This window comes from Microtus pennsylvanicus, chromosome 21 (assembly GCF_037038515.1).
Source record: "Microtus pennsylvanicus isolate mMicPen1 chromosome 21, mMicPen1.hap1, whole genome shotgun sequence".
NCBI classification, from domain to species: Eukaryota; Metazoa; Chordata; class Mammalia; order Rodentia; family Cricetidae; genus Microtus; species Microtus pennsylvanicus.
Genome location: NC_134599.1, coordinates 23,180,269 through 23,208,029, shown reverse-complemented (window position 1 = coordinate 23,208,029; position 27,761 = coordinate 23,180,269). Strand labels below are relative to the sequence as shown.

Sequence of the window (27,761 nt, the reverse complement as noted above, 5' to 3'; positions counted from 1 at the left end):
CAGGAGAGAGGGCTGCACCAGGAGAGAGGGCTGCACCAGGAGAGAGGGCTGCACCAGGAGAGGGATGCACCAGGAGAGAGGGCTGCACCAGGAGAGAGGGATGCACCAGGAGAGAGGGATGCACCAGGAGAGAGGGATGCACCAGGAGAGAGGGCTGCACCAGGAGAGAGGGCTGCACCAGGAGAGAGGGATGCACCAGGAGAGAGGGATGCACCAGGGCTGCACCAGGAGAGAGGGCTGCACCAGGAGAGAGGGCTGCACCAGGAGAGAGGGCTGCACCAGGAGAGAGGGATGCACCAGGAGAGAGGGATGCACCAGGGCTGCACCAGGAGAGAGGGCTGCACCAGGAGAGACGGCTGCACCAGGAGAGAGGGCTGCACCAGGAGAGAGGGCTGCACCAGGAGAGAGGGATGCACCAGGAGAGAGGGCTGCACCAGGAGAGAGGGATGCACCAGGAGAGAGGGATGCACCAGGGCTGCACCAGGAGAGAGGGCTGCACCAGGAGAGAGGGCTGCACCAGGAGAGAGGGCTGCACCAGGAGAGAGGGATGCACCAGGAGAGAGGGATGCACCAGGGCTGCACCAGGAGAGAGGGCTGCACCAGGAGAGAGGGCTGCACCAGGGCTGCACCAGGAGAGAGGGATGCACCAGGGCTGCACCAGGAGAGACGGCTGCACCAGGAGAGACGGCTGCACCAGGAGAGAGGGATGCACCAGGAGAGAGGGCTGCACCAGGGCTGCACCAGGAGAGAGGGATGCACCAGGAGAGAGGGATGCACCAGGAGAGAGGGATGCACCAGGAGAGAGGGATGCACCAGGAGAGAGGGCTGCACCAGGAGAGAGGGATGCACCAGGGCTGCACCAGGAGAGAGGGATGCACCAGGAGAGAGGGATGCACCAGGAGAGAGGGATGCACCAGGAGAGGGCTGCACCAGGGCTGCACCAGGAGAGAGGGCTGCACCAGGAGAGAGGGATGCACCAGGAGAGAGGGATGCACCAGGAGAGAGGGATGCACCAGGAGAGAGGGATGCACCAGGAGAGGGCTGCACCAGGGCTGCACCAGGAGAGAGGGCTGCACCAGGAGAGAGGGCTGCACCAGGGCTGCACCAGGAGAGAGGGATGCACCAGGAGAGAGGGATGCACCAGGAGAGAGGGATGCACCAGGAGAGAGGGATGCACCAGGAGAGAGGGCTGCACCAGGAGAGAGGGATGCACCAGGGCTGCACCAGGAGAGAGGGATGCACCAGGAGAGAGGGATGCACCAGGAGAGAGGGATGCACCAGGAGAGGGCTGCACCAGGGCTGCACCAGGAGAGAGGGCTGCACCAGGAGAGAGGGCTGCACCAGGAGAGAGGGCTGCACCAGGAGAGAGGGATGCACCAGGAGAGAGGGATACACCAGGGCTGCACCAGGAGAGAGGGCTGCACCAGGAGAGAGGGCTGCACCAGGGCTGCACCAGGAGAGAGGGATGCACCAGGAGAGAGGGATGCACCAGGAGAGAGGGATGCACCAGGAGAGGGCTGCACCAGGGCTGCACCAGGAGAGGGCTGCACAAGCAAAAGTGACTTCTGTGAGAGTAACAGCCCAAGGTCAATCCCCAGCACACGTGCATGCACATGCACGCACACAAGTGCACGCACACACACAGACACACACGCACACACATTAATGATTGAGTTTAAAAAGACAGTGAACACCACTTGGACTCACACTACGCAGAAAACATTCCTTATGCGTGTAAAGGATACATGTATAGTTATTTTATTCAGCTAACAATTTCCTACCATCTGCAACATGCCCCTCGTGCCTGAGACGAGCAACAAGACTTTAAGCACTATCAGAGAGGATCTGGAGTACTGTATGTTCCTATTAAAAACAAGCCCTTTTCACTCTTCCAAGCGCGCATTTGAAATACTCCTCCAAAGGGCACGAGGATCTTCATTCAGCAGACAAGCGTTCCAGTCCTTTGGACATAAAGGCGCTTCAGACAGCTGCTTTTCCACAGGTAAATCAAAGCCAGCTCTGAATTCTCCTTGTTGGGTCCAGGATTATTTGACCAAAGGGATGATGCCCACCCAGGTCAGGCTGACCGAGGGAGCAAACAACAAAGAAATGCTATAAAAAGCAGAACTAGCTCCCTGCTCTAAATAATCTACTTAAAAGAATATTTATTTTAAGTTAGTACCAAGAGACGGTAAGTTTAAATTCCGAGTTTAAGCTATAAATTGTTCCCAGGAAAATGGGACAGCAGTCCAAACCCTCTAGCTTTGCTGTGAGAACATTTCAAGTCTGTCCTGGGCCTGCTTTTCCTTTCGACTCCCTGGCTGCCCTCACAGACTCTGCCAGTGACCCTGCACTTGGACTGGACTTACCCAGACTCTGCTTCTGACATATGGGACCACGGAAACCCTGTCTGCCTTCCATAGCCAGCCTCAAAGTCTGCCCTAAGGAACAGTGCCTTTTTGATGCTCAGTGCTAAACGTGTTCTTCCTTTCTCAGCAACCAGGTGATTTGCTTATTGGGACCATCAATTTGCATAATCTTCAAACTGCCTGACTGGCGATTAAATTTGTGAATGTATTTGATCAGATCTACATTAAAATTTTCTTAAAGGTAAGTTCCATGGCTCATTCCTTTACTTCTCCCACACTATACACAGAATTTCAAAGTAAGCAACCCTAGGTTATGGAGTACACCGTGCAAACCCAAGCACGTAGAACTAGCTTTGGAGTTTGCCACATCTGTCACATTACTATGCAGGGTGTCTCGTAATAACCACAAAGTCACAATTCAGGTATCCATCCTCCTGCCAACAACTGTCTGCTTCCAGCTTTCGCCATCACAATGCAGGCAACTGCGAAACACTCCTGTATGTGTGCCCGGATGCAGAGGTACCTAAGAACAGGCTGTCCAGTGAATCTGCGATGCACAGCTTCCTGATGCCACACTTGGTCAGTGAAGTGACAGAGCACAGATTAATCGGCCTTCAATCCTCCTGTTCACTCTTCACATCGCTTCTGTAAGGTACAATCTTCCAAAACCACGACAGCCCAACAAGGATCGGAAATCGCTTGCACGTCTTTCCCTTGATCAGCCTGTGGCACTGCCCACACTCCGGTCAGTGAGCTCCAGTCTAGGCAGAGCTTTCGTAGGCTGCTGTCACTTCTGCGCACTCAGCACAGGTGCTTGCCTTCCATGTGCTCAGCTTTAACCGTGGGCTCAGGAGTGCTTTCCCCTGGAGAAGACAGTGTGTGGCAGCCATAGGCTGGGCAGTACTTGAATTCAGGTGACTTCAGACTTGCTTCACAGTCTTAACTCAGTGGAAGTGCTCTTACCCCCCCGCAGTCGACCCCCAGTGACTCCAGCCCTCACAGCTGTTGCTGCTCGCGCTCAGGTGCCTGCCCCCTGGCTTCTGTCCTTAGCTCCAGCTTCTGGGTGCTTGTGTGTTTAGAGATTTAAAATAATTAAATCATAATAATTATGTCCGTTAACATAAGAAGTTGATTGAAAATTATTACTTTATTAATGTATTAAAATTCCACTTATTAGCCAGGTGGTAGTGGCACACACCTTTACTCCCAGCACTCGGGAGACAGAGGCAGGAGGATCTTTGTGAGTTTGAGGCCAGACTGGTCTACAAGAGCTAGTTCCAGGACAGGCTCCAAAGCTACAGAGAAACCCTGTCTTGAAAAACCAAAAAAAAGAAAGGAAAGAAAAAAAAGATTCCATTTATTTAGTGGATGTCAATTAACCTATACTATTTAATATTCAAGACTTCTGTCCTCAGAGCCCACTCATCTTGGCCAGCTTCCTGCTGGCCATTCCTGTTGCCTCTCAATCATCAGGAAAGGAAAGGGAATTGGACAAACTATTGCCAACATCAATGACGTGTGTAAATGCTAAGGTTGACACACACCCTAACTACAGCTTTAAACAGCACCTTGCTTTCTCTTCTCTTCTTTCTTTGAGACAAGGTTTCCCTGAGTACCCCGGCTATCCTGGAACTCTCTGTAGACCAGGTTGGCTTTGTCTCCACCTCCCAAGTGCTGGGATTAAAGGCATTTGCAACCATATCCAACTAACACACTTCATAAATCTTGAGGAAACTATTCTGACTTTTGCCACAGAAAAAGGGATAAATATCATAAATGTGAATGCAGAGCAATTTCACATAGGGTTTTTGTACTAATGTTGACTCCACTTACTTTATACATGATGGTGGTTGAGTAGTTTGTGTTGTACTTGTGACAAAAAATACTATATTAACAGGCAGATATATTTTGATAAGTGGATTAACCTTAACAATAGGTCTAAATAACACAGTTTCCTCTTTAGCGAATGTATCTGATACACTAAAATATACTCAAGTTCACTGTGCACTTTGATCTGATTGGACAGAGTTATCGCGCTACATACAGTCGCCAATGCTTCTCTCAGAACCAGAGCTGCAGCTCTGCTTTGCTTCCATCAAGACATCTTTGACGTTTTTCTGTCTCTATGTAGCCCCAGCTGTCCTGGAAATCACTCTGTAGACCAGATTCTCCTGATTCTGCTGGGATTACGGGTGTATGCCACCGTGGCCAGCTTAATCTTTGACATTTTGCCTTTTTTCCACTAGAACAATCTTTGAATTTTATTTGGAGTATTTATCCACTAGTATCTGATACAGCGATTTGTATAAACATTTGTACTCAGAGGGCTGAGGTAAAAAGACAGTTTTAATATGGGTTTGAGATCAACTAGATCAACATAAAAATAAAATTTTTAAAAATTCCTCCATCTCAAAGGTGGGCTAGTGGCTTCTGTCTGGAATCCCAGCACTTGGGAGGAAGAGGTCATTAGATTACAAGTTCAAAGTTATCCTCTACTAAGGACAGTAAGTTTAGGGCCATCAGTAAAGTATCTCAGCCCTTGTTTCAAAAGTCAAAGTCTTCATCTCAAAGAAAACTGAGAGGAAGAGAGGGAGGGAGGGAAAGGGAGAGAGAAGGGGATCAATATCAGAAAGAAAAAATACATAAAATATAACGTGAAACTTTCAAAGGACTCTTTCCTTCTTTCATGGAGACCTTGGAACCGCTGGTCGGAAGGCAAGCTGCCAACATCAATTCACACTTGAACAAAACTTCTGCCAATGAAAACTGAAACACCTGTAAGAACTAAATTGTTCATATTTTCAACAAAGAAAGGAAATGAAAAGCATTACGAGTGTCACTAACTTGGCTCATCTGAGTGGAAATAAGAGTTATCACAGCTAACTTTAAATTAACAAGCTGATACAACATAAATGGTTCTCTCAAACAATACTGATTACTTTTACTACAGTTCGATGCTCCTGAAATATGCAGATATGATTTCTCAAGAACAGCACCTCATAAGGACTGTCTTAAACAAGGAGAGCTATGGCTTCCAGGACAAGCTTTAGATTGCTGAATTACGGTATTTCATGTATGTATGGAAATGCCATAAGGAAAGCTGTCAGTTTGTAAGCTTAATTTAAAAATAGCCTCACATATGTTTCAACATGCTACACCAACACAATATCACTGGCAAAAATCACTGGGAAAAAAATAAAGTTTAGATTATTAAACTCAATAAAATACAGAACCAGAATAAGCCAACTATCTGGTTGAGAATCATCAGTGAATATATTGGCGGACATTTTTTAAACTTTGTCTTAAAAAGAAAAACAGACGGGGAGTGGTGGCGCTCGCTTTAATCCCAGCACTTTGGAGGGAGAACCAGGAGGATCTGTGAGCTCGAGGCCAGCCTGGTCTATAGCATTTGTTCCAGGACAGCTAGGGCCACACAGAGAAACCCTGTCTCAAAAACCTCCCAGAAAGAGGGAGGCTGAGGCAGGAGGATTGGGAATATAAGGTCAGCTTGTGACAGATAACTGCAACCTACCTCAAAAAGCCAAGTATGTGTGAGCAAGTCTGGGGAATCAGGAGCAGACACACAGAGAGAAGAAAGATGAACACGCCACGTTGAAAGGTGCTGCCACGTGGCAAAGAATAGATAAGAAATGAGTTTGTTATATGAGCTAGCTAAAAACAAGTCTAAGCTATTGGCTGAGCATTTATAATTAATATCAAGTCTCTGTGGTTATCTGGGAGCGACTGCTGTGACAAATCAAAGCTATGACTATAATGCCCTCCTCCAAACCAAGGACTAGCAAGCCGGCTCATCTTTGAAGGCTGAGGACACCAGCTTTTACTTACCGTGGGCACTTTTATGTACTTTCCACATTTGAAAGCAAGGTTTCAACAGAAGGAAGATGGAAAAAAAAATGTACCTATCCTTAAGCTAAAAGAGACCCCAAAACAAGGTCAAGTGTTTAGAAGTGGGACGGTGTAGGGCCTGGGTCTACCCTTATTCCTGGGGTTCATCTTGAGGACAGTTTCTGGTCAGCCAGCTAAAGCATTCTGTTTGTTCCTGTGCTCCCCCTGCCCTGTCTGGTGATTAGCTGTAGGGCATTGTTGACTCCATCTTTGGTGTGGTAATTTCCCACCTGCCTGGGTGGAAATCCTTGTGCAGCAGCTAAGTATATAAGGATTTCCCCAAGGTTGAATAAACAGCATTCGGCTGATCTCCTTTCGAATGACCCAGGTCTCTTTGTGTGTTCTTTCAATCTCCAAGCCCTTGCCCAACTCGCGAACGGTACGGTGGCGCGCGAACTGTACCGAAGGGGTAACACAGAATCGGGTGTTACAGGACAGTGCCTGAAAGTGCCAACCCATCTTGTCTCAGAGACACTTAGAGTTACACAGCCTGCACCTGTCCCCCAGAATCTGAGGGTTGTGTCCAGGTGTCACTGACAATACATGAAGCGGGTTGGTATTTGCATCCAGTCTACAACACACGTCCTTCCTTGCACCTTTAGGCTACTGTAAAGCCTCAGCCCAAGTAGCTGCCACACAGCTTGTTGCTTCACGTTCCTTGGGGAACAGTGACAGGAAGACTGCACACATGATAGTTCAAATCCATGGCTGGCTGAGTCCCCTACACCCGTTTACGTCCTTCTGGGAGCTGAGCCTAGGGTTTGGGGCAAACCAGGCATGCGTTCTACCCACTGAGCCACAGCCCCAACCCACTGCAGTACTTCTTGGGAAGATACATTTACTGGGAATTAACTAAGAAGTCTCCTTGGGAAGACTTGGGAAGGTTAGTCTCTGCAGTCACAAAGCTCTCTCCAGAGATCAGCACTCAGGCCATTGTTGAATGGGAGGAGAGCCAAAGGAGAAGACAGCAGAAGTCCTCAGCAAAGAGCCCTTGCTGGGGCAGTATGAAACTCAAATTTATGACCTTCACTGCAGGCTGCGAGGGAGGAGCTACCCACATCGGAACCACCAGCTAACTAGCTCACAAGTGCCTCATGGCACAGAGGAATGAGAACAGATAAAGGACAGAATCCAACGACTAGAACAAAATCTCCCCCCACACGAACTGTGATGCAGTGTTCGCACAGTAACTGGGAATGATACACGTGACAATGTGTATGAGATCAACCCACAATGACGATGTTACTACTGATCACCTCACCACGAAGCCCAGCAAGAACGTTCCGTCATCCGCCACATCACAGCTAACCTCAGGCATCAGTGGAGACCAAGCCTCAAGCCACCTGCTGCCTAAGCACTCGCCTTCTCTTAGCCCTCTACTTCCAGTGCTCCCTCAAGCTCACAGCCAGGCCAGATCCTCCATGTCCTCCACCAGGTCCCACTTGAGTGGGGTAGACAATCACCTTCTCACTGAGATACTCCAGATCACCTCGCTACACAACACCCATCCCTACTTTATAGCCCTCCTTAGCACCTCAATTAAATAGCTATTTCTCTGTCTGTATATTTCCCTCTCAGGAATGTAAATTAATTAAAACTCTAGAACAAAAACACTGCTCAATATTGTATCCCCAGTGAGGATCACAACACCTGCAAACGGTAAATATTTCATAGTTACTAGCTGAGTGAAAGAAGGTACACACATTATTTTATGTGCACTGAAAACAATTGTGCCACTTGGCTTGCCAAATTCTTTACAGTGCATGTCATAATTAAATAAGGTATTTCCATGCAGTCAGCTAAAGCCCTCCATAGTACAGTGATACCCTAGACGCCGAGGAGCAGGAAGAGTGGGAAGATAAAGGCCACCCAGAGGGCTCCTGCATCAGCATCTACCCTGCTTGAGAATGGGTAGGAGAGCACCTGGGACAGCGCCAACAAGCCAGCTTTCCTTTCTACCAGATGAAAGTTCTTTCTCTTGTCTTAGCTGAAAAATGAGAAAGGAAGAAAGAAAGCGGAGTTCCGAATCCTCTGACAAGGATGCCTCTGGAAGAGTCATGAGGAATTCGATTCATTTAAGAAAGTATGTAGCAAGCTGGGCATGGTTGTGCACACTTTGATCCCAGCACTCAGCATGCAGTGCAGGAGAATCAGCCTGGTCTACAGGGCCATCTAGAGAGAGCACATTTACAAAATAGAAAGAACACGTGAACCCATTTCCATTCACAAAGCCAAACCACGTGAGTCCTCTGTGGCATGCGTCTCTTTCCTTTGATCTCAAATCTTCCAACATCTATCCCCATCTTTCCCTTTCATTTCTGCTCTTCTCCAGCCTGGGTCCTAATCTGTCATCACTGTTCCTCTTTAGTCTGCTGCTAGGAGGTGACGATGCACAATTCACTCCAACAGTGCTCCAGGTCAGCCACGTACCCTGTCAAATTCCACAGCCACTTCTCCATCCACTTGTCCGTCCTATGGTATGGAATGTTGACTGCTCCCTATGTTCCCAATGCCATCTCCTTCTCCTGGCCCTGCTCAAAACTCTTGCGGTGGTAGGGAACGCCTTTAATCCCAGCAGAGGGCGGATCCCTGAGAGTTTGAGGCCAGCCTGGTCTACAGGAGCTAGTTCTAGGACAGGCACCAAAGCTATAGAGAAACCCTGTCTCAAAAAACAAAACAAAACAAAAAATTCTTTGTCAAGACAGCCAGGTAGGCATCAAAATGGGCCCTCACTCTTATGCATAAGACTTGTGAACACTTGGGCACTCATTCATTCATTCATTCAGGCAACAAGCCGTTATTTTCTATTATATGCACAGTAGGTCATGGAGTCAAAAATAAGAAAGAAGCGGTAGTGGCGCACGCCTTTAATCCCAGCACTTGGGAGGCAGAGGCAGGTGGATCTCTGTGAGTTCGAGACCAGCCTGGTCTACAAGAGCTAGTTCCAGGACAGGCTCCAAAACCACAGAGAAACCCTGTCTCGAAAAACCAAAAAAAAAAAAAAAAAAAAAAAAAAAAGAAAGAAGGAAGGAAAAAAAAGGAAGAAATGAAGGAGAAAGAGAGAGAGAAAAGAATGAGAATGTGGTCACTGTCTTCAAATCTAACCAAGTTCAAAGAAAAGCAGGCCTCTTAACAGAGTAGCAGGAAATGTGTGGCTTGAGAACCGGCAGGATAAGGGTAAACACCCCATTTCCTTAGCTGGTAGGGTTTCAGCTTGAGCAACAATACACCAAAGGAAAAAGGAACTGGAGAGGGAGACGCCATTACTCACGGATGTGAAGGCCAGTAGCTCCTCCTCTGTGAGCTTGTGAACTGGGTTGTTCTTCTGGAAATTTGTGCTTTGAATTTAAAAAAAAAGTTAAATTACACATAAAATACATGCTGTAATCACTACCTTTTATAGTACATATTTAACTCAATACTACAATGCTATACAATATATACAGACATAGAAACAAGCTTTCAAAAGACAACAATAAAAAGAAAATGGCTTATGTCAAAATAATTTATCTTATTAGGAAAAAGAAGCAGTCCAGAGGCTAAAGGATGGTTGAAGAGGTAAAGGTGATTGCCATGACAGTTACCCCACCAAAAGTAAATGGGAGAGAGAGATCCAAGCGATGCCACTCAACCACAGACAGTAGAAAGAATTAATACAGCACCAAGTTCCAATTATAAGACCTCTACCACAAACAAATCCCATTATAACCACCAAACAGTTAAAACCAGTAAAGTCACCAGAATCAGGACAAAGGCACTCTAATTAGTGCCACACTTGAAGTTAGGTAAACATTCATATATCCCCAACTCGGCAATTCCATTCTCGATTACAGAGCCCAGAAAAGTCAGCAAATGAATGGAATAGGAATGATACACATAAATATTCACTGTAATAGAAAAACTGAAAATAATCAAAACCTCCAAGGAGAAAACAGACAAACTGTGCCGTATTCACCCAGTGGAGAGCCACCCTTCAAATTACATTGCAGCTACAGACAAAAACACAACGAAGAGAACTACACAAGGAACTACAGAACGCAGGAAAACAAGCAAATAGAGGCCTCAGGTTGAGGGATACAAACTGTAAGAGCAAACATATCTTTAGAGGCCAGAAAATAACAAACACAAAACCTAGGACAGCATTTTCTCTGAGAAGAGCAGAGTGAGGCTTGGAAAAAATGCAGAGGTTAAACTTGCAATACCTGCAATCTTCTATTTATGGCCGAACATGTAACTTAAACGCATATAGTGCATCCATTATTATCCATGTAAACAGGACCCATATTAGGAACGACAACAACTAGATGTGATGGCTCAGTATTCAGGAGGCTGATGCTCAAGGACTGCTGAAGCTTGAGGCCAGCCTGGGCTACAAATCAGATTCTTTTAAAGGGCTGGAGAGCTAGCTCAGTGGGAAGAGCCTGTTGCTCTTGCAGAAGACTCATATCCTGTTCCCAGTACCCACATGGTGGCTCACAATCATCCGCAACCCCAGTTCTAGGGGATCCCACACCCTCTTCTGACCCCATGTAGTACATATACATAAGCGCAAGCAAAATAGTTATAAAATAAATCTAAAACAATAACATTTAAAAGATATGGGAGTGTCATATCAATCTGTCAATTTCATTGGTTAATTAATAAAGAAACTGCTTGGCCTGATAGGTTAGAACATAGGTAGGTGGAGTAAACAGAACAGAATGCTGGGAGAAAGAGGAAGTGAGGCAGACACCATGCCTCTGTTCTCCAGGGCAGACGTGATAAAGCAAGCCGCCAGGTAAGACATGCTGAATCTTTCCCAGTAAGACTGGTGCTACACAGATTACTAAACATGGGTTAAGCAAGATATTAGAATTAGCCAGTAAGGGCTAGAGCTAATGGGCCAAGCAGTGTTTAAAAGAATACAGTTTGTGTGTTGTTATTTCGGGTATAAAGCTAGCCGGTGGCCAGGAGCCGGGCTGCAGAACGAAGCCCACAGCTCCTTCTACATTTAAAAAGAATGAAAACATAATCCTATAAAATCGTAATACTTCCTTCAATTTTCAACATTATTTAAAATTTTTATAAGGATCAAAATGTTTATGTAATAACTTTAACTGAACCTACTTAAGATTCATTTTTATTATTTTAATTAACTATGTATCTTTTCATCATTTCAGTATGCGCATATGAGTACAGGTGCCTAAGGAGACAGAAGCATCAGGTCCATGAAACTGGAGCTGCAGACAGTGTGAGCCATCTGGTGTGGGGCTCAGAACTGAACTTAGGTGCTCCGAAAAAGCAGCAAGTGCTCTGAAGCACTGAATCATCTCTCCAGCCCCCAACCTTTTTTTTTCTTAAATACAGGTCTCAATTTATAGCCCTAGATGGCCTAGAATCTAAGCTGGCCCTGAGCTCTGAGGAATGTGCTATGTACCTGGCCTGCACCTGTTTTTACTGTTGGTGACAACGAAACAAAATAAATGGGGAAAGAACTATGAAATAATTTAAAACACACATATTTTCTCCCCTCTCTGATAGTTCTAATTTTTAGCACAAAGTAATTATGTATGAACCAACAAGATAACCCAATTAACCCCTCAAGTCCTTCCCATCCTAAGACACTATGTTCTTTGAGTGAACAAGAGCATTAGAAGCCGTAAGACAGGGTAAGAACCTCACACAAAATGATCAATGTCCATTTCTTCTGCAAAACTTCCAACTGTGAAGTGGATAATGAACACAGATGGGGGGAAATGTCAGGGGCTCGTTTCAAAATAAGAAAGAACAAGAACCAACCACAAGAATAACCCAGTCATAATTTAAGAAGAAAGAAAGAAGGAAAGAAAGAAAAGACAAAACTATTCCACTGAAGAGAATAAGGTTCTATCTATTAAAAATAAATCTACCTCCAAGTATACGTATCCTTAGAGGCAACAGTCATTCTCAGCTGGAGAAGTGGGAATGCAAGCATAAGGAGTTCAGACAACCAGCATCCATATAAAAGCCATGTGTGTTCATGTGCATCTTGCAACCCTAGTCGAAGGGGACAGAGACAGGATCCCCAGGGCTCACTGGGCAGTGAATAAGGAGAGTACCAGGTAAGGGATAACCTAGAGAGGCAGTGAAAACCCCCACAGACACCCCAGCCTCTCCATGCAGCTCTCACAGTCATTCTCACCTCTACTTCATATGTTATCAGAGCTCTACACCAGCTGAGGATAACAAAGACATTTGCTTATACAGGAAAGAGAAGAACAATCTACAAGCTCAACAGACTCTGAGCCTCTGACCGTTAATTCTCCACCGTCATAGGCAGCACAAGATTCCGACTGTACGCGGAGGTTCTGATGAAGACAGCTCAGCCAAGTCAGCCATTAACATACCAGACTCCAAGGATGACAGCAAGCTCTTCAGCACACAGGTCAGGCATCTGAAACTGCTCACTGTCTGCTAACTTTATTTCATTCAGAACAGTATCATCGTTGAGCTCGAGATTCTGGTAGAACACAGGAGAAACTATTTAGACCAAAAGTTACATTTCATTCATTCATGCAACATACCACTAAAGGAAATGACACTGATGTATGGGTTTTTGGAGGGAGGCTGGGGTACATTACGTTTATTTTGATTTACTTTGAAGGGTTCTTGTTTCTTTGTTTAGTTGTGTGTGTTGTTTTTTTTTTAAATATTTATTTACTTATTCATTATGGATACAACATTCTGTCTGTGTGTATGTCTGCATGCCAGAAGAGGGCACCAGAACTCATTACAGATGGTTGTAAACCACCATGTGGTTGCCGGGAATTGAACTCAGGACCTTTGGAAGACCAGGCAATGCTCTTAACCCCTGAGTCATCTCTCCAACCCCCGTGTTGTTTGTTTTTAAGGCAGGGTCTCTCCATGTAAGCCTGGCTTGCCCAAACTCACTAGGTAGACCAAGCTAGCCTTAAAACTCGCAGGTATCTGCTGCCTCGGCCTCCTGAGTGCTGAGATTATGAAGTTTAACACAGCCTTTTACTTTATAAAGATTATATCATGTCTAAATTATGGTCAACAAAGTGATTCTTGTGAATACACAGCGGGAACATGACTTGTGAAAAGGTTTGCTATAGTGGAAATGACACAGCAATTATTACTGACCCCAAAAGCACCTCTGCTGACATACATTTTCCTGCTCATCCTTATAATAATAATAGACAATAGATCTTAATGTAGAAAATACTACTAAAAAGAGTTCTAAATAAAATCATTGCCAGGTGGTGGTGCTAGTGCATACCTTTAATCTCAGCACTGGAGAGCCAAAGACAGGTCAGACCCTGAGTTTGAGGCCAGCCTGGTCTACAAAGTTCCAGAATAGCCAGGGCTACAGAGAGAAACCCTGTCTCAAAAAGGAAAAAAAAAAAGAAAGAAAGAAACAGAGAAAAGAAAGGAAGAAGAAAGATAGGAAGAAAGAAAGAAAAAAAGAGAAAAATAAAAAGTAAATTATCAGAGAAAATCTTGGCAATTTTGAGATAGGAAGAAAGCCCCTCATTAACACAAAAAAAAGCAAATATATAAAAATATCTAATTAAAACTATCAGCTCTTAAGGGATGTCCCTGATGCTTTGGCTAGCTCTTAGGAGCCTACTCCTCACACTGGATCACCTTGCCCAGCCTGAATACAAGAGGAGGTGCTTAGTCCTACCAAAATTTGATATGCCATGCTTTGTTGATATCCATGGAAGGTGTGCTTCTTTCTGAACTGAAATGGAGAAGTAGTAGATGGGGTGGAGTCCGAGAGAAGTTGGGAGGGGCAGGAATGGGAGGAGAACGGGAAGGGAAAACTGCAGTTAGGAAGTATAAATTAATTAATCAATTAATTAAATAAAGTATGTGGTTAAAACAAAATCTGCTCTTGGAAACATTGAGAAGATGAAGGCCAAACTACAGATCCAAAGGATCCACTGAGAACCACATATCTGAGAAGTAGCTTGTGCTAGGCATGGCGGTGCAGAGGCAGAGCAGACACCTCTGAATCTAACATCAGAGATATCTGTCTATATAGTGCTCCAAGGTTACAAACTGACACCCTGTCTCAAAAAGCAAAATTACCAGTAAAAGAAAAGCCAGGGATGGAGAAATGACTCAACAGTTAAGAGGACATAAGCAACTTCTATAACACCAAAATTTGAGTCCCAGAAGCCATATCAGGAGATTCACAACCTTCTGTCACTCCAGCTCCAGGAGATCTTATACTTCTGGCCTCCACAGGCACCCACATTCCCATGCGCATACACCCTGACAGGCAGGCAGAAAGGTAAGCACATGCACACACATGCGCATACGCGCACATACAGACACACACACACAGGAATATAATGATAACCTTAGACACTAAGGAACATCTGGTGTCTAGAATAATATAATGTACTCAACTTTAAAGAAACTCAAACACACATTAACTTTTGTGTGCTTAGATTTCTAAATTAAGTCTCTTTTCAAAGATACTGTTTGCCTACAGAAAAAACTGCGATGGGCAACCTAACGCTTAATGAGGGGCCTGAAGAGGAAATTAAGGGTATATGCGCTTATTATGCACTCACTGACTAGTGCTAATCACAGCAGCACATGCACTAGCTCGGCCACAGCTCCACACCCCTGTGGAAGTAAGGCCGGGTCCTGCAACCTCTCTCCTCTATTCATTCTTCTAGAACCAACAGCTGCCCCTTACTAAAGTTACCACAAAAGCAAACAGTGAACTTGGAACCCACCTGCATTCTTAGAGAGGTTCTCCTCAGACCAAACTGAATGATGGCGCCTCCTTGTCCCTCAGCCCTAGTCTCTCCCCTTGGCATTACTCTCAGAACATAATAGAAATTTGGTATTCAGTTTACTTAAGGTAAATTTACTTATAGGTTCTAAAACAACACGTACTGAAGCAGAGGCGCTAAAGACATTAAAATCAATAAAAGGACAATGAAAAACGGTAGATGTGGAGCTGGAGAGATGACTCAACAGTGAAGAGCACAGGCTGCTCTTTCAAAGGAACCAGGTTCGATTCCCAACACCCATATGGCAGCTCACAACAAGCTATAACTCCAGTTCCAAGGGATCCAATTCCCTCTGATCACTATACACATGTGGTGCACAGATATATGTGCAGACAAAACACCATACACATAAAATAAAAATAAATCTTTAAAAAATTTAATTAGCATATGGGAATTAGGTATGGGAATCTCTGGAAAAATGAAAACATGTTTGTGGTCCCCATGGAAGCAGTTGCACAGGCCTAGGAAGTCAAGCATTCAAGAATCTTAAATTCAAGCCACAAGAAAAGAACTCATTAGGGGCTAGAGAGATGGCTCAGTGGTTAGGAGCATTGCCTGCTCTTCCAAAGGTCCTGAGTTCAATTCCCGGCAACCACATGGTGGCTCACAACCATCTGTAATGCGGTCTGATGCCCTCTTCTGGCCTGAAGACATACACACAGGCAGAATATTGTATGTATGCATAATAAATAAATATTAAAAAAAAGAACTCATTAGACATGTCAAAAAGCATACTGAAGCACCAACCATCCCAATAATGACAGAGTAGAAAGCAGATTGTAAAATGAAAGAAAAGGACTTCTGCTTGCTGGTTTACATATTTAGAAGAAGCCAGAGAATTGTCAAGTCTCTGAATGTTAAATATTCACAGAAGAAAAAAGTAAAGGGACTAATACAGAACTAGGTACGGTGGCTCATACCTACAATCCTAGTACAGGGAGCAGAGGCAGCCTTGAGTATTGTTGACATGGCTGTAGACGTGCTGAGGGCTCCAAGGCCTCAGACCCGCAGGAAACTGGCAATGCGGCCAGGACTAGAAGGAATGTCAAAGCTCTCCTCGGGAGTCCACGTGAAAGGTTACTGGACAACTGATGAGTGTGTGCAGGGATCAGCAACTGCCCCTCCTGCTCCTGGAGGTTCAGACAGAGACTTCCTACACAGACTAGCTAAGCACTCCCCAGGCCCGTGCTCTACCTAATAAACATGCTGCAGTTCCAGGTCACAGAGGTAGCAGACGCCCGTATGAACCCAGCTTTACTGTATGTATGTCTGTATGTCTCTATTCCCTCAACATTCCTACTTAGGGTTCCAGGACCCAAGCCTCTTGGGGGAGCAGGAACTAAAAGCCAACCTTGTCTATACAGCTAGAGACTGCTTCAAAAGGCAAAAATCTAAATAACCAGATATAGCCTCTTTGTCTCTTCTATATGCCAAGGGGAAATGTGGCGGTACTGCTCCACTGTAAGGGAGTTGTGTTGTGTGACTGTGGGCTCAGCGTGGCCTATTTGTGACTGTGGGCGCAGCGTGGCAGCCGTGTGACTGTGGGCGCAGCGTGGCCTCTTTGTGACTGTGGGCACAGCATGGCCTCTTTGTGACTGTGGGCTCAGCGTGGCAGCCGTGTGACTGTGGGTGCAGCGTGGCCTCTGTGTGACTGTGGGTGCAGTGTGGCAGCCGTGTGACTGTGGGCACAGCATGGCCTCTTTGTGACTATGGGCACAGCGTGGCAGCCGTGTGACTGTGGGCACAGCGTGGCAGCCGTGTGACTGTGGGTGCAGTGTGGCCTCTGTGTGACTGTGGGTGCAGCGTGGCCTCTGTGTGACTGTGGGTGCAGCGTGGCAGCCGTGTGACTGTGGGTGCAGCGTGGCCTCTGTGTGACTGTGGGTGCAGCGTGGCCTCTGTGTGACTGTGGGCACAGCGTGGCAGCCATGTGACTGTGGGTGCAGCGTGGCCTCTTTGTGACTATGGGCACAGCGTGGCAGCCGTGTGACTGTGGGTTCAACGTGGCCTCTTTGTGACTGTGGGCACAGCGTGGCAGCCGTGTGACTGTGGGTGCAGCGTGGCCTCTGTGTGACTGTGGGTGCAGTGTGGCCTCTGTGTGACTGAAAATTTTAAGAGAAAGATACTGATAATTTTTACCTGAAAACAGGGGCAATGAACTTACAAGGGTTCTCATCCACTCAGAGCGTCTATAAGAGTCACCTACTGACTATGCTGTTCACCTGTACAATTCAGATCAACCTACCTTGGTAAGGTATTCCTGGGGGGTGGGTGTTGGGCTGAACTCATGACTAGAAGGGGCGTCCTCTTCTCTCCTGACGTCTAGAATCAGCTGTGCCACATAATTTTCCTGGAATCGTGTCCTTTTTCCCAATGCTCCTGAAAATTAAAATACAATCCTCCATGTGGATCTGGCAGTCGGATTTATAGTACATGGCAATGACTAATATTTTCAGAGTGCTAAAGGTTTTCTCCATCCACACACTGATGGTCGATGACTTCCTGAAGCCAAGGAACTATGGTGCCAAGGCTCAAACCCAGGATTGGACACTAGACTCTCAATCCCTACTTTTGCTCATTTTTTAGTCTCTTCTGAATAAATAACTTAAGTACGGTGGCTAGAATTCACATATGCATACGTACATACATACATACATACATGCATACATACATACATACAAACAGAATGTATATGTGATTAATACACATGGGAAGACAGAGGCTGAACACTTGTCCTCACACGCTCAGGAACCCCTGCTCTAAAGCCTATATTTAGCCAGGGCCTAAGCTTCTACGACCCTGGCTTCACGTGACACAAACAGCTTTTCCTTATGTCTCAGAGACTGTATGCACATTTTCAGACAACACTGCAGAGAAGCAAGGCGTCCACTTCCACTCTGGAAAATGTGCGATGGCGAAGGCCAGCCTGAGAAATGAGCTTCCCACACTGCCATGACTCCAGTCATGAGTGCCTGTCAACCCTGGGAACACGCACGTCAAGATGGCTACCTAAGTGGCTCAACAGTTTACTTTTTTGTAGAAACGCTACAGCTGAGTGGGAAAAAAAAATCATAATCATAATCTGGGTCTCATTTCTTTTTATGTGGGAACACAATTCTATTTTTAAGTTCTTTACCTCAACTTTGGGGAAAAAAAATAAAAAACTGTAACAGCTATTAAATACACCACCAGTTAAAGCTGAATATACAAAGCACTGTGTCATTAATATTTAAATAATCTCCCAAAAGCCTCCCAAAACAAAAATATTTGAAAAAATTCTCTGAAATGAACCTCAAAAGTTTATTACATGTAACTACATTTTCAAATACAGACAAGACTCCAAGTTATTCACGGCATTGTTCCAAAAACTATAAACCAGATATCAAATAACTTTTCTCACACAAACACTGTAATGAAAGAAGGCTAAGATTCCATAAAGCCATATTTGACTCACAGTACAGCTAGAATATTTTATCAATTAGCATTGACTCAAGAGGAAGCACAGAGCACTGGGGCTGAGAAAAGATCTAGGAAATGATCCAGGCCTAGCATGGGATAAAAGTGTCAGCACTGAATGCACAGGCAGGTGTCACAGCCTGGGATGCTCAGCCCGGCCCCCTAAACTGGTGCTGCCTGGCCTCATTAGTTCATTCACACTGAAGGGAAACTCTACTGTACAGATTAGGGAGGGAGCAGCACATGGCACTCACAAGAGACAACAGCAGATTTAGGAGAACTTCTGTAACACACTGAAGATACACCTAAGAAATGCCCCTAGGAAACACAACATGCAATCCAACAAAGCAGGACAGAGACAACAGGAGGTTTTAAAAAGAATGGGCAACGCATGGGGCGGGATCAAACTAGGGAGTCAGAAGAGCTCTCTGGAGGTTTATCCAGAACCAAATGATCCAAGGTCCATTTATTTACTGCCTGGCTGTTATTACTACCAAATATTTAACTAGTTTAGAACAAGAAATGGACTCTATGACAAAAATGTAACTCCAAATTTGTTTGAAATATAAACTTCAAATAAAATCTTTTAAATGTATTGTCAAATAAAAAAAAATAGGTAGGCTCTAAAACATTAAATACTAGACTAAGTATGATAGAGCATCCCAAATCCCAACACTAAAGAGACTTAAGCTAACAGTATCAGGAGTTCAAGGCCTGCCTGGGCAACATAGAGAAAATCTGGAATCTACATAAAATCTACATAATAATAATAATCAAGAAGAATGGAGAGATGGCTCAGCCAATAAAGACTATGCCTCACAACCAAAAGGACAAAAAAAGAACAAAAAAAAATCAAAAGCCAAAATGCACTACAAACTGCCAACATACACACATTCAATTCATACTAGCATACATACATACATTCAATTACCCATGAAAAGTGAAGTCTTACCTGTCAGATTAATCTGTAACTTGCTCATGTCTTTAGCAGTACTGAATCGGTCTTTTGCTTCTTTATATTCATAATAATATAAAAATACATATGCACTTTCCAGATGGAATTGAATAGCTAAAAGTCGACCTGAATCACCTTCAAATAAATTCTCTAGTTTCATCACTGTGAGACAAAACATGAAACATTAAAAATTAAGATGAGTAAAACAGAGTCCCAAAATATTAAAGTACACATAGTTTAAGTTAAAATTTTGAAGAACATTAAACACATAAAAGAACACAAATACAACAGCAGCTAACAGCCAGCATTCTCTAAGCACTTATATGCTCCAAAAACGCAGCTAAGACTTTATATTGCCTTCTGCACCCACATACTCAGTCCTAGGAGATGCCATTCGCAGCACTGATCCTCCCAGTGCCTGTCTTAACCATCCTATAAAAACATGGCCAGAAACATAGAAACATAAGATGCTGATACAAAGTGCCAAACCATGTAAAAACTGTTTTGTAGAAGCCACTGGCAAAGGAAGTACAAATCTCCGCTTGATGCAAACTACTAATATTTCTACTTAATACCACATTTCTATTCGATGCTAAAATATTTATTTCTAACAAAATAAAAAGTTCTGGGAAGGAGAAAAAAAAAAGTGCCAAACCAAACCTGTACATTCAACACCATGAAAAATCTAGAGAAAGGGAGAGTGGTTAAGGGAAATGATTTTCATTTCATAGAAAATATAGACTTTCTTCCTTAAGAAACATGTATGTATGTGAAAATGAATATAAATAGGCTCCTGCACATACATCACACACACACACGCACATACACACACACACACATACACACACATATAGACATGCAAACTATTAATTAATGTAATGCAATTTTTTTAAATTTTAAAATAAAGGAAGGATAATAATCTAACAACAAAGCATCTGAGATAAAATGATCATCAAAAATAATTATATATACTAAAGAATATAATACTGTTACACACACCAGGGTTTACGATTGCTCATATAGCAGGATGTTCATCCAACTGATACCCCAGAAGAGTATTCTCTTCTACAACATCCTTGACAAGGTCTTTAAGCTATTTTTAGTAATGGCTTCGTCAGTTTTTGACAAAGCAGTCTATAAGAATGAATGAAACAAAAGGGTGGGAAGTATGCTTCAAGCATCCTACCACTGGAGATGAGTTTCTCAAGCTGAGAGAGAGATCACACTTACTAAACAGCTATTCCTCTTAGCACTGGGTACTTTCAGTGAGTGTGTAAGTTCTCACAATGCTGCCTTTGAGGAGGATGCTATCTCCACTTAAATCAGTACAACACGGAGCACTCAACAGACCTCCTGGGCAGGGTGCCTCTCTAGCAGTGGGACCCTAAGTCCAGTTCCCAGCACCACAAAGAAAAACAAAACACAGCTCAGACAGCTCACTGACAGACTGGTCACCTCGGCTGTTACACAGCAAAGCCAGGACTGGAATCCAAGCTTCTCCTGACCGTATAGGAGAAAAGAGCAGGCATAGGTGGAAGGACAAGGCACAGAGGAGGCGCGACAGGAACCCAGGCTATTTCATCAGCTAGAGATGTGCCTGTCACAGTCTTTACAGCTAAGGAACAAGATCTGCCTTTGTCTTGCTGCAGCTAAAATTAAAGTGGGTCTGAAAAGCCAGAACAGTGTATCCTTCACTTAGTGCCAGCCCTCCCGAGAGATTCTCCAGAGTGAGCTAAGGCCAGTATGTTAAGTACCTCAGGACAGCATGCGGGCATCGGGACATTTCATTCATGCAAACCAGACCTGGAGAGGCTGGACCACATCATCCTGACTGCTCTCTTTTCTTTAACTTTCTTCTCCCATCACTCCCGAGTGTCTAGCCATTACTGTTAGACCTCTGGTGACGCTAGCACAATTAGTGAGTGACACAGATTACCACATACCTGAAATGTTTAATGGGCTTCAAGAAATGAAAGAAACAAAAAGTTAGAAAATACAAACAAGAAATTACAGAAATGAGCCAGACATGGGTGGTCCCAAGCAACCTGGAATCCCAGTATAGGGAAAGTAGAACTGCATTCCAGGAGCAAGCTGGCAAGCTACATGCCAAATTTGTGAGTTCTGGGCGCACCTGGGATACCCCAAAACACACAACATCAACCTGATGTCTCCATGTGCATGCACATGCAATCATGCAGATATACACACACCACACTCACATACACATGCAAAAAAATATTAGCCAGAGAAGCAAAACAAGGAACTGATCAAAAGAGTAGAATTTTCTTAAATTTCAAAATTAAATGGACAGGGCAGAGAAATGGAAGCCAGATCCAAAAGAACTTCTGCAGAATATAATTTAGGAAAACAAAGAGAAACAACAACAAAAGAAACTAAGGTCTGGTGAGGACGCACATAGGATATACGACATGTCTGAAGATTAAGGAAGAGAAGACGGTGCCTCAAAAATAGGTGAAGAGATAACCGCTGAGAGTTTTCCAGAAAGGGAGACAGAATCAGATTCCAATAAACCTCTAGGAAGACAAGTGAAAAGCAAGTGTGATCGTGACCACAGAATGTCACAGAGTGTGATACAGAGCCACAGAAACACAAAAGATGATCTACGCAATGAAGAGGGGGGAACTGGGCCAGCTGCCTCCCCAGGTCCAGCAATGCGTACAAGAAGATAGCAGGAAGGCTGCCTAATGGCACTGCCCCAAACCCTGTCCAACCTCTGGTTCCAGAGGAGGGCTGGAAAGGGAATTCATCACCACGATACCTTTGTTCAAGTGGAGTAACTGCTAAGCGATTTGACTTTTGAGTTTTACTCCCCCTATACACACACACTACAGGAAAAAAGAGAAAACACTGTCATTGTCACCACCGTCGTCCTTGCCCCAGTCAAAAGGAAAAGGGTGGGAGACCATGACCCCCACTGCAGGCCTAGGCAGTGGGAGGCAGCTTCTTTCAGCAACAGCTTTCAAGGGGGCTCAGGCATGGGACTATTTAAAACTACTGGTGCAAAGCAAAAGATGGAAGGGAGAAATAAATAAGTAAAACTATTCAAAGGGGAAAGGGTGTGATGGTAGTTAAGTTCCTGAAAATGTGGAAGACTTCCCAGAGTAAAGAGCAGAGGTAGGGAAGTGATGTGTTCCCAAAGGCAGGTACCATTCCCTTCCCACAGAAGCCGAGTCTCACACATGAAAGCATGAAGAAATACAACAAAACATCTACAGATGTGCTCTGCTCGGCACTGACATGTGATTGAGAAACAGTACACAGGAAAGAACATTTGAAATATATCCAGACCAGCTGAGATGACTCAGGGTAAAGGCACTTGCCACCAAGCCTGACCGTCAACCTGATGACCCAACTGACTATCTCATGTTGTCCTCTGGCCTCCACATAGCATGTGTTGTGTGCTCTTTTGGTCACATTTTGATGCTCCCAAGACTATCAATAAAGTTTGTCTTGAATCAGAGGGCAGAGCTAGCTACTAGCTGGCCAAAATTACCACTGAGGTTTTGGAGGACTGAGGACAGATAGACAGTCACAGGAAGTAATAGGGCAGGGCTTAGAAAGGTCTCAGCCCTTTGGGATTGAGGAACTAGAGAGAGAGAGAGAGAGAGAGAGAGAGAGAGAGAGAGAGAGAGAGTATAAGAGAGGTGGTCCTGAGGCCTTATTGGTAAAAAATAATTAGATAGGAGCCAGAGCGATGGCTTAGTGGGTAAGAACACTGGCTGCTCTTCCAGGGAACCCAGGTTCAATTCTCAGCACCCACATGGCAGCTCATAACTGTCTGTAAATTCAGTTCCAGGGGATCTGACACCCTCACATAGACATACATGAGCAAAATCCCAATGTATGTTAAATAAATAAATCTTTTTTAAAAAGAATAATTAGATAAATCCTTCATACATGGCATGGTACGGACATTTACATATGAATAAGTGAATATTTTTTTAAAAAAATTAAAAGAAAAAAAGAAATATTCCTAACTGCAAAATGAGGACCCACACAACAACTCATGACCTAATCAGAAGTCAACCAGAGTCTACCTCACTGAGAACATACAAAACCAATGGAAGTAAAATATTATATAACTTCTACAACCAGCACATTGCTATCACACAACTGCTAGCAGGCATGACCAACCATACTGACCAGGCCTACCACTGGCAAAACCTTTAAGACTCTCACTTGGGTGTTGGCGGAGGCCTGTTAGTTTGTTCCCAGCTGCTCAGTCCCGAAATAATCACACAGAAACCATATTATTTGCAATACTGTTTGACCAATAGCTTAAGCATATTTCTGGCTAATTCATATCTTAAATTAACCCATCTCCATTAATGTATGTATCACCACAAGGCTGTGGCTTACAGGGTAAAGTTCCAGCATCTGTCTCCGGCAGGGCTACATGGCTTCTCTCTCTGACTGCACTTTCTTTCTCCCAGCATTCAGTTTTGTTTTCCCTGCCTAGATCTATTCAGCTAGCCACTGGCAGAAACAGCTTCTTTAATCATTAACCAATAAAAACAACATATATACAGAAAGACTTCCCACACCACTTGTGATTTTACCTATGGCAAATAGATTTACCTTATGATGAAGACAGCTCCCCAAGCTGCCCCGTCCTGTCCTGCACAGTGCTGGACTTCCACTGCCCACCAGACCTCCTCTGCTTAGCACAAAGACTTTCCTTTGGACCCTCAGGCCAATTACACTCTCTCAGGTCTCGGAGCCTTTATGGTTTGCCAATGTACCCGTTTCTGCACCCGTGGCAAACCAGCTATCTATGAAGTCTATCCCATCATCCACACACAAAAAGACAGAATCTCCTGGAGTTCAAACTCTTCGTATAGTTAAGAATGATCCTGAACTCTTTCGACTCCCAATCTTCCCTCCTCCACCTCTCAAATGCTGGAACTACAGGCTTATGATGTGCCGGGGACTAGACAGATGCTGGGCAAGCACTCGACCAACTAAGCTACATCTCCAACCCCGCTAGACAATCTTTACCTGATTCTACCATAACTCTAAAATCTAGCTGTAGCACTTCCAAAAAACTCTAAAAACAAGTGGACTTTGCAACTTACTGTGGGGGGAAGGGGGATGACCTGACTTTACCTGGCAGCAAAATTTTATATGATTGAGAAGATGGAACTAAACTTCCAGACGACACCAAAGGGCGGAACAAGTAACAGGTGCAAATTTGATGATTTGCTACTTATGGAAATCAGGTCCTGCCTCCATCACTAAAGTCTACCGTCTATTGATCAAAATTTGGCAGTAAAAGAAGGGAAGGAGTCCAAAGGCTTCATGTCTATCAACAGAGGACTAGGTGAATGAACTATTCACATATTACAATACTATAAGTAAACAGTCAAGGGATTCGCAAGTCACGAGCATATCTATAGTTCCAACTACTCAGGAGTTCAAGACCAACCAGGGTGACACAAGAGAAACTGTGTCCAGAGGGGACAAAGACTGTAAGTGAAAACTTAAAAAGTGTTACCTAACAGTAAGAGTAAAAAGCATTAAATAGCAGTAACTTGGAACCCATCATAGCTAGTGCTCAAAAATACACTTAGTCTGAATAAGGCCTTCTGAAGGCAATCCTAACAAGCCAGAAACCCAATGTTCCCAAATTCTAGCTCCCACCTCTCTGCTCAACCCCTTCACCTGACACCTTCATCCTGCTCTAGCCATTCTAAATACTGGCACTGCCAACCCCACAACAATGCTTCAAGTCTGTGGCCCTTGGTACACACACTGCCCTCCTGATTTAAGTCTGCCACCTACTTGAGCTTCAAGATTTCATCCTATTATCGACTACTGGATAAAACTTCTGACATCATAAGTTCAAGCTAATCACATCCTCTGGCTTGTGTTTTCTTTACTCTTTATTGCCCTTGTTGCCCCACCAGTATTTCAGACCCTAACTTGCTGAGTTCACAGGTATCCACAGTACCTAACACAACAATCATTAAAACAGGTCTTTTTTAGGTTTGGAGATACAGCTCGGGAGTTAAGATAGAACGCTGGCCTGCAGAGGCTCTGAGTGCAGGGCATGGTGCTTTGAGCATAAATACAGCACTCAGAAGGCTGAAACAAGAGGATCACACAGAGTTCTGGGCCAGCCTGATCTACACAGTAAGCTTGAGGCCATCTGAACTACAATACAAGAAGCCACCTTTAATTCTTTTTAAATCCACTTACATTATACCCACTGCTCAATGACCCTCAGCTCCACCTCACAGAGTTATAAGAAAGACACTAATTAACATAGCTAAGAACTCGGAGCTGTACTTGGTGTAACATGCAGAGAGAAACATTAGTTGTACATTACTGGTTACCAAAATACGAACCGGAAATTTCCTGGAGAAAAGCAGTTGGGAACAGAGAGAGGCTTGAAGCTGGGAAGCCCAGGCCATCGTTCTTGACTCTCTCCAATGAGTTAGCTGCACAAGATGATCTCTACAGGGTCTTTCCAAAACAAAGATTTCAGACAAGGCTAATTGGTGCAGAAACGGAAAGGAAGAAAAATATGAAACCCTTGGGGAAGAACTAACAAGATTCAAGAAGCAGTTAGAGATACACTGAGACAACTGTGAAAAAAAAGATTTCAACTCTGGAAGACTCAGGCTTAAATAAAAGAGGAGCAAGATGATCCAATAGACAGACATTTATTATTTTAATACTATGCAAGTTCTCTGGAAATTCATATCCATGACCTTCTGGACAAAATGTCAACCAGTACAAATAAAACATGAGCTAAAACCAAAATCTTTTCCCATGAGATTTTTTAATGCTGTACTAAAATGATATATATTTAATAACATTCATTCCAAATTATCAAAAAAAATTTAATCACTGAATACATCAGTCTTTGGCTGTGAGAACAATCTAACCTAGGGTCACACAGCTGCTGGGAGAAGACACTCTAGAACTTGCTCACAAAACATTTTCACCTGTTTCTTCTTAGGCAGTGACTTCATGAGTTCATCTTCAAATTGCAATATTCCACCTCACGCCCTGCATGCAATGCATTTTCAGTATCTGAGCCAAAAACAGTTGTGGGCCCATAAATGGTCTCTAAGAAACTATGGTTCCATTTAATACAACATCCCAAAGAATGCCCCATGCTGAGCTGAGGAACTCGTTTTTCAAAATTCTAACCAACTCCTTTCATAAATGTGATAGGCCCAGCGAATTGAAGCTGTCGCTACAATAGGCTCTATTTCACTAACATAACATTCCTGGACAAGAGTAAGACAATCTTAGCTGTTCACAAAACCCTTTGCTTATGTCTCACGAGCTGAAAAAACTATCGCCAATTTTTAATGATCCTTCAAGGGCAATATTTCAAATATAATATCTTCCTCAGGACATTGAACATGGTATTTCAGCTGTAACTGGTTGGGTCAGATCCCAAAATAAAATATCTTTTAAATAAAATAACTTCTGAAATATTACAGAACAATTTAGACATAGCTACAATGTCTATGTCAAGCCATTAGATCAAGTAAGGAATGTTGATTACCCAAGACCATGTTGTGGAATACTATTTTAACTATGCAAAGATGTGCTGCATTTGCTTATGATACAGAATATTACTATAGCTGTCTTGTATGTTACTTTTGTTTATGCTGCATTTGTTTAATTATAAAAAAAATGTGTTGCATTTGTTTCACTTTGCCTGCCTATGGCACCTGATTGATCTAATAAAAAGTTGCAGAGCAAATAGCTAGCTGTTAGGCAGAGAGAATAAATAAGAGAAATCTAAGCTGGAGAGAGAAAAGAACGAGACAAGAAGGAGGGCAAGAAGCCAGGCAGACACCAGCCGGCCATAGAGAAGCAGTGAAAGTAAGATAGACAGAACTGTCTGTGGACCAGGCTGGCCTCGAACTCACAGAGATCCACCTGCCTCTGCCTCCCAAGTACTAAGATTAAAGGCATGCACCACCACTACCTGGCATGACCTTGTTTTTGAAAATTCAAAAGACAAAAACGGTGAGAAAGAGATGCTGTTATGAAGCAAAGCACCACCTACATGTGCAAGGCCCTGGGCTTGGTCGTCAATACCGGAGAAAACAAAAAGAAGGGATTCAGCACTCAGACACCTAGTAATTCGTGAGTACCCATCCAGAAGAAAAAGAAACAACTTCATACAAGAAGCCACAAAAATAAGTCAAAGAATAGATTCAAATGAAACATCTCAGACAAAAAATTAGAATGGGGTAGGTACATATTTGTATCAAACAAAAGTCTTCTAAGCTGGGCACA

The 27,761-nt window shown here is 44.0% G+C and overlaps 1 protein-coding gene across 3 annotated transcripts in view; it reads right to left on the bottom strand.

Annotated features, from left to right (window-relative positions):
- Window positions 1–27,761, bottom strand: part of Ttc27 (tetratricopeptide repeat domain 27) — a 152,482-nt gene that overhangs the window by 106,219 nt on the left and 18,502 nt on the right. For 2 of the 3 annotated variants that reach the window (XM_075955329.1, XM_075955328.1), the window contains exons 6-9: window positions 19,473–19,637; window positions 17,310–17,443; window positions 12,641–12,753; window positions 9,547–9,613 (exon numbers count right to left, since the gene is read on the bottom strand). In XM_075955329.1, coding sequence (XP_075811444.1) covers window positions 9,547–9,613; window positions 12,641–12,753; window positions 17,310–17,443; window positions 19,473–19,637 — 479 coding nt within the window. The remainder of the gene's footprint in view (window positions 1–9,546; window positions 9,614–12,640; window positions 12,754–17,309; window positions 17,444–19,472; window positions 19,638–27,761) is intronic. The other variant, XM_075955330.1, reaches the window with a different exon arrangement.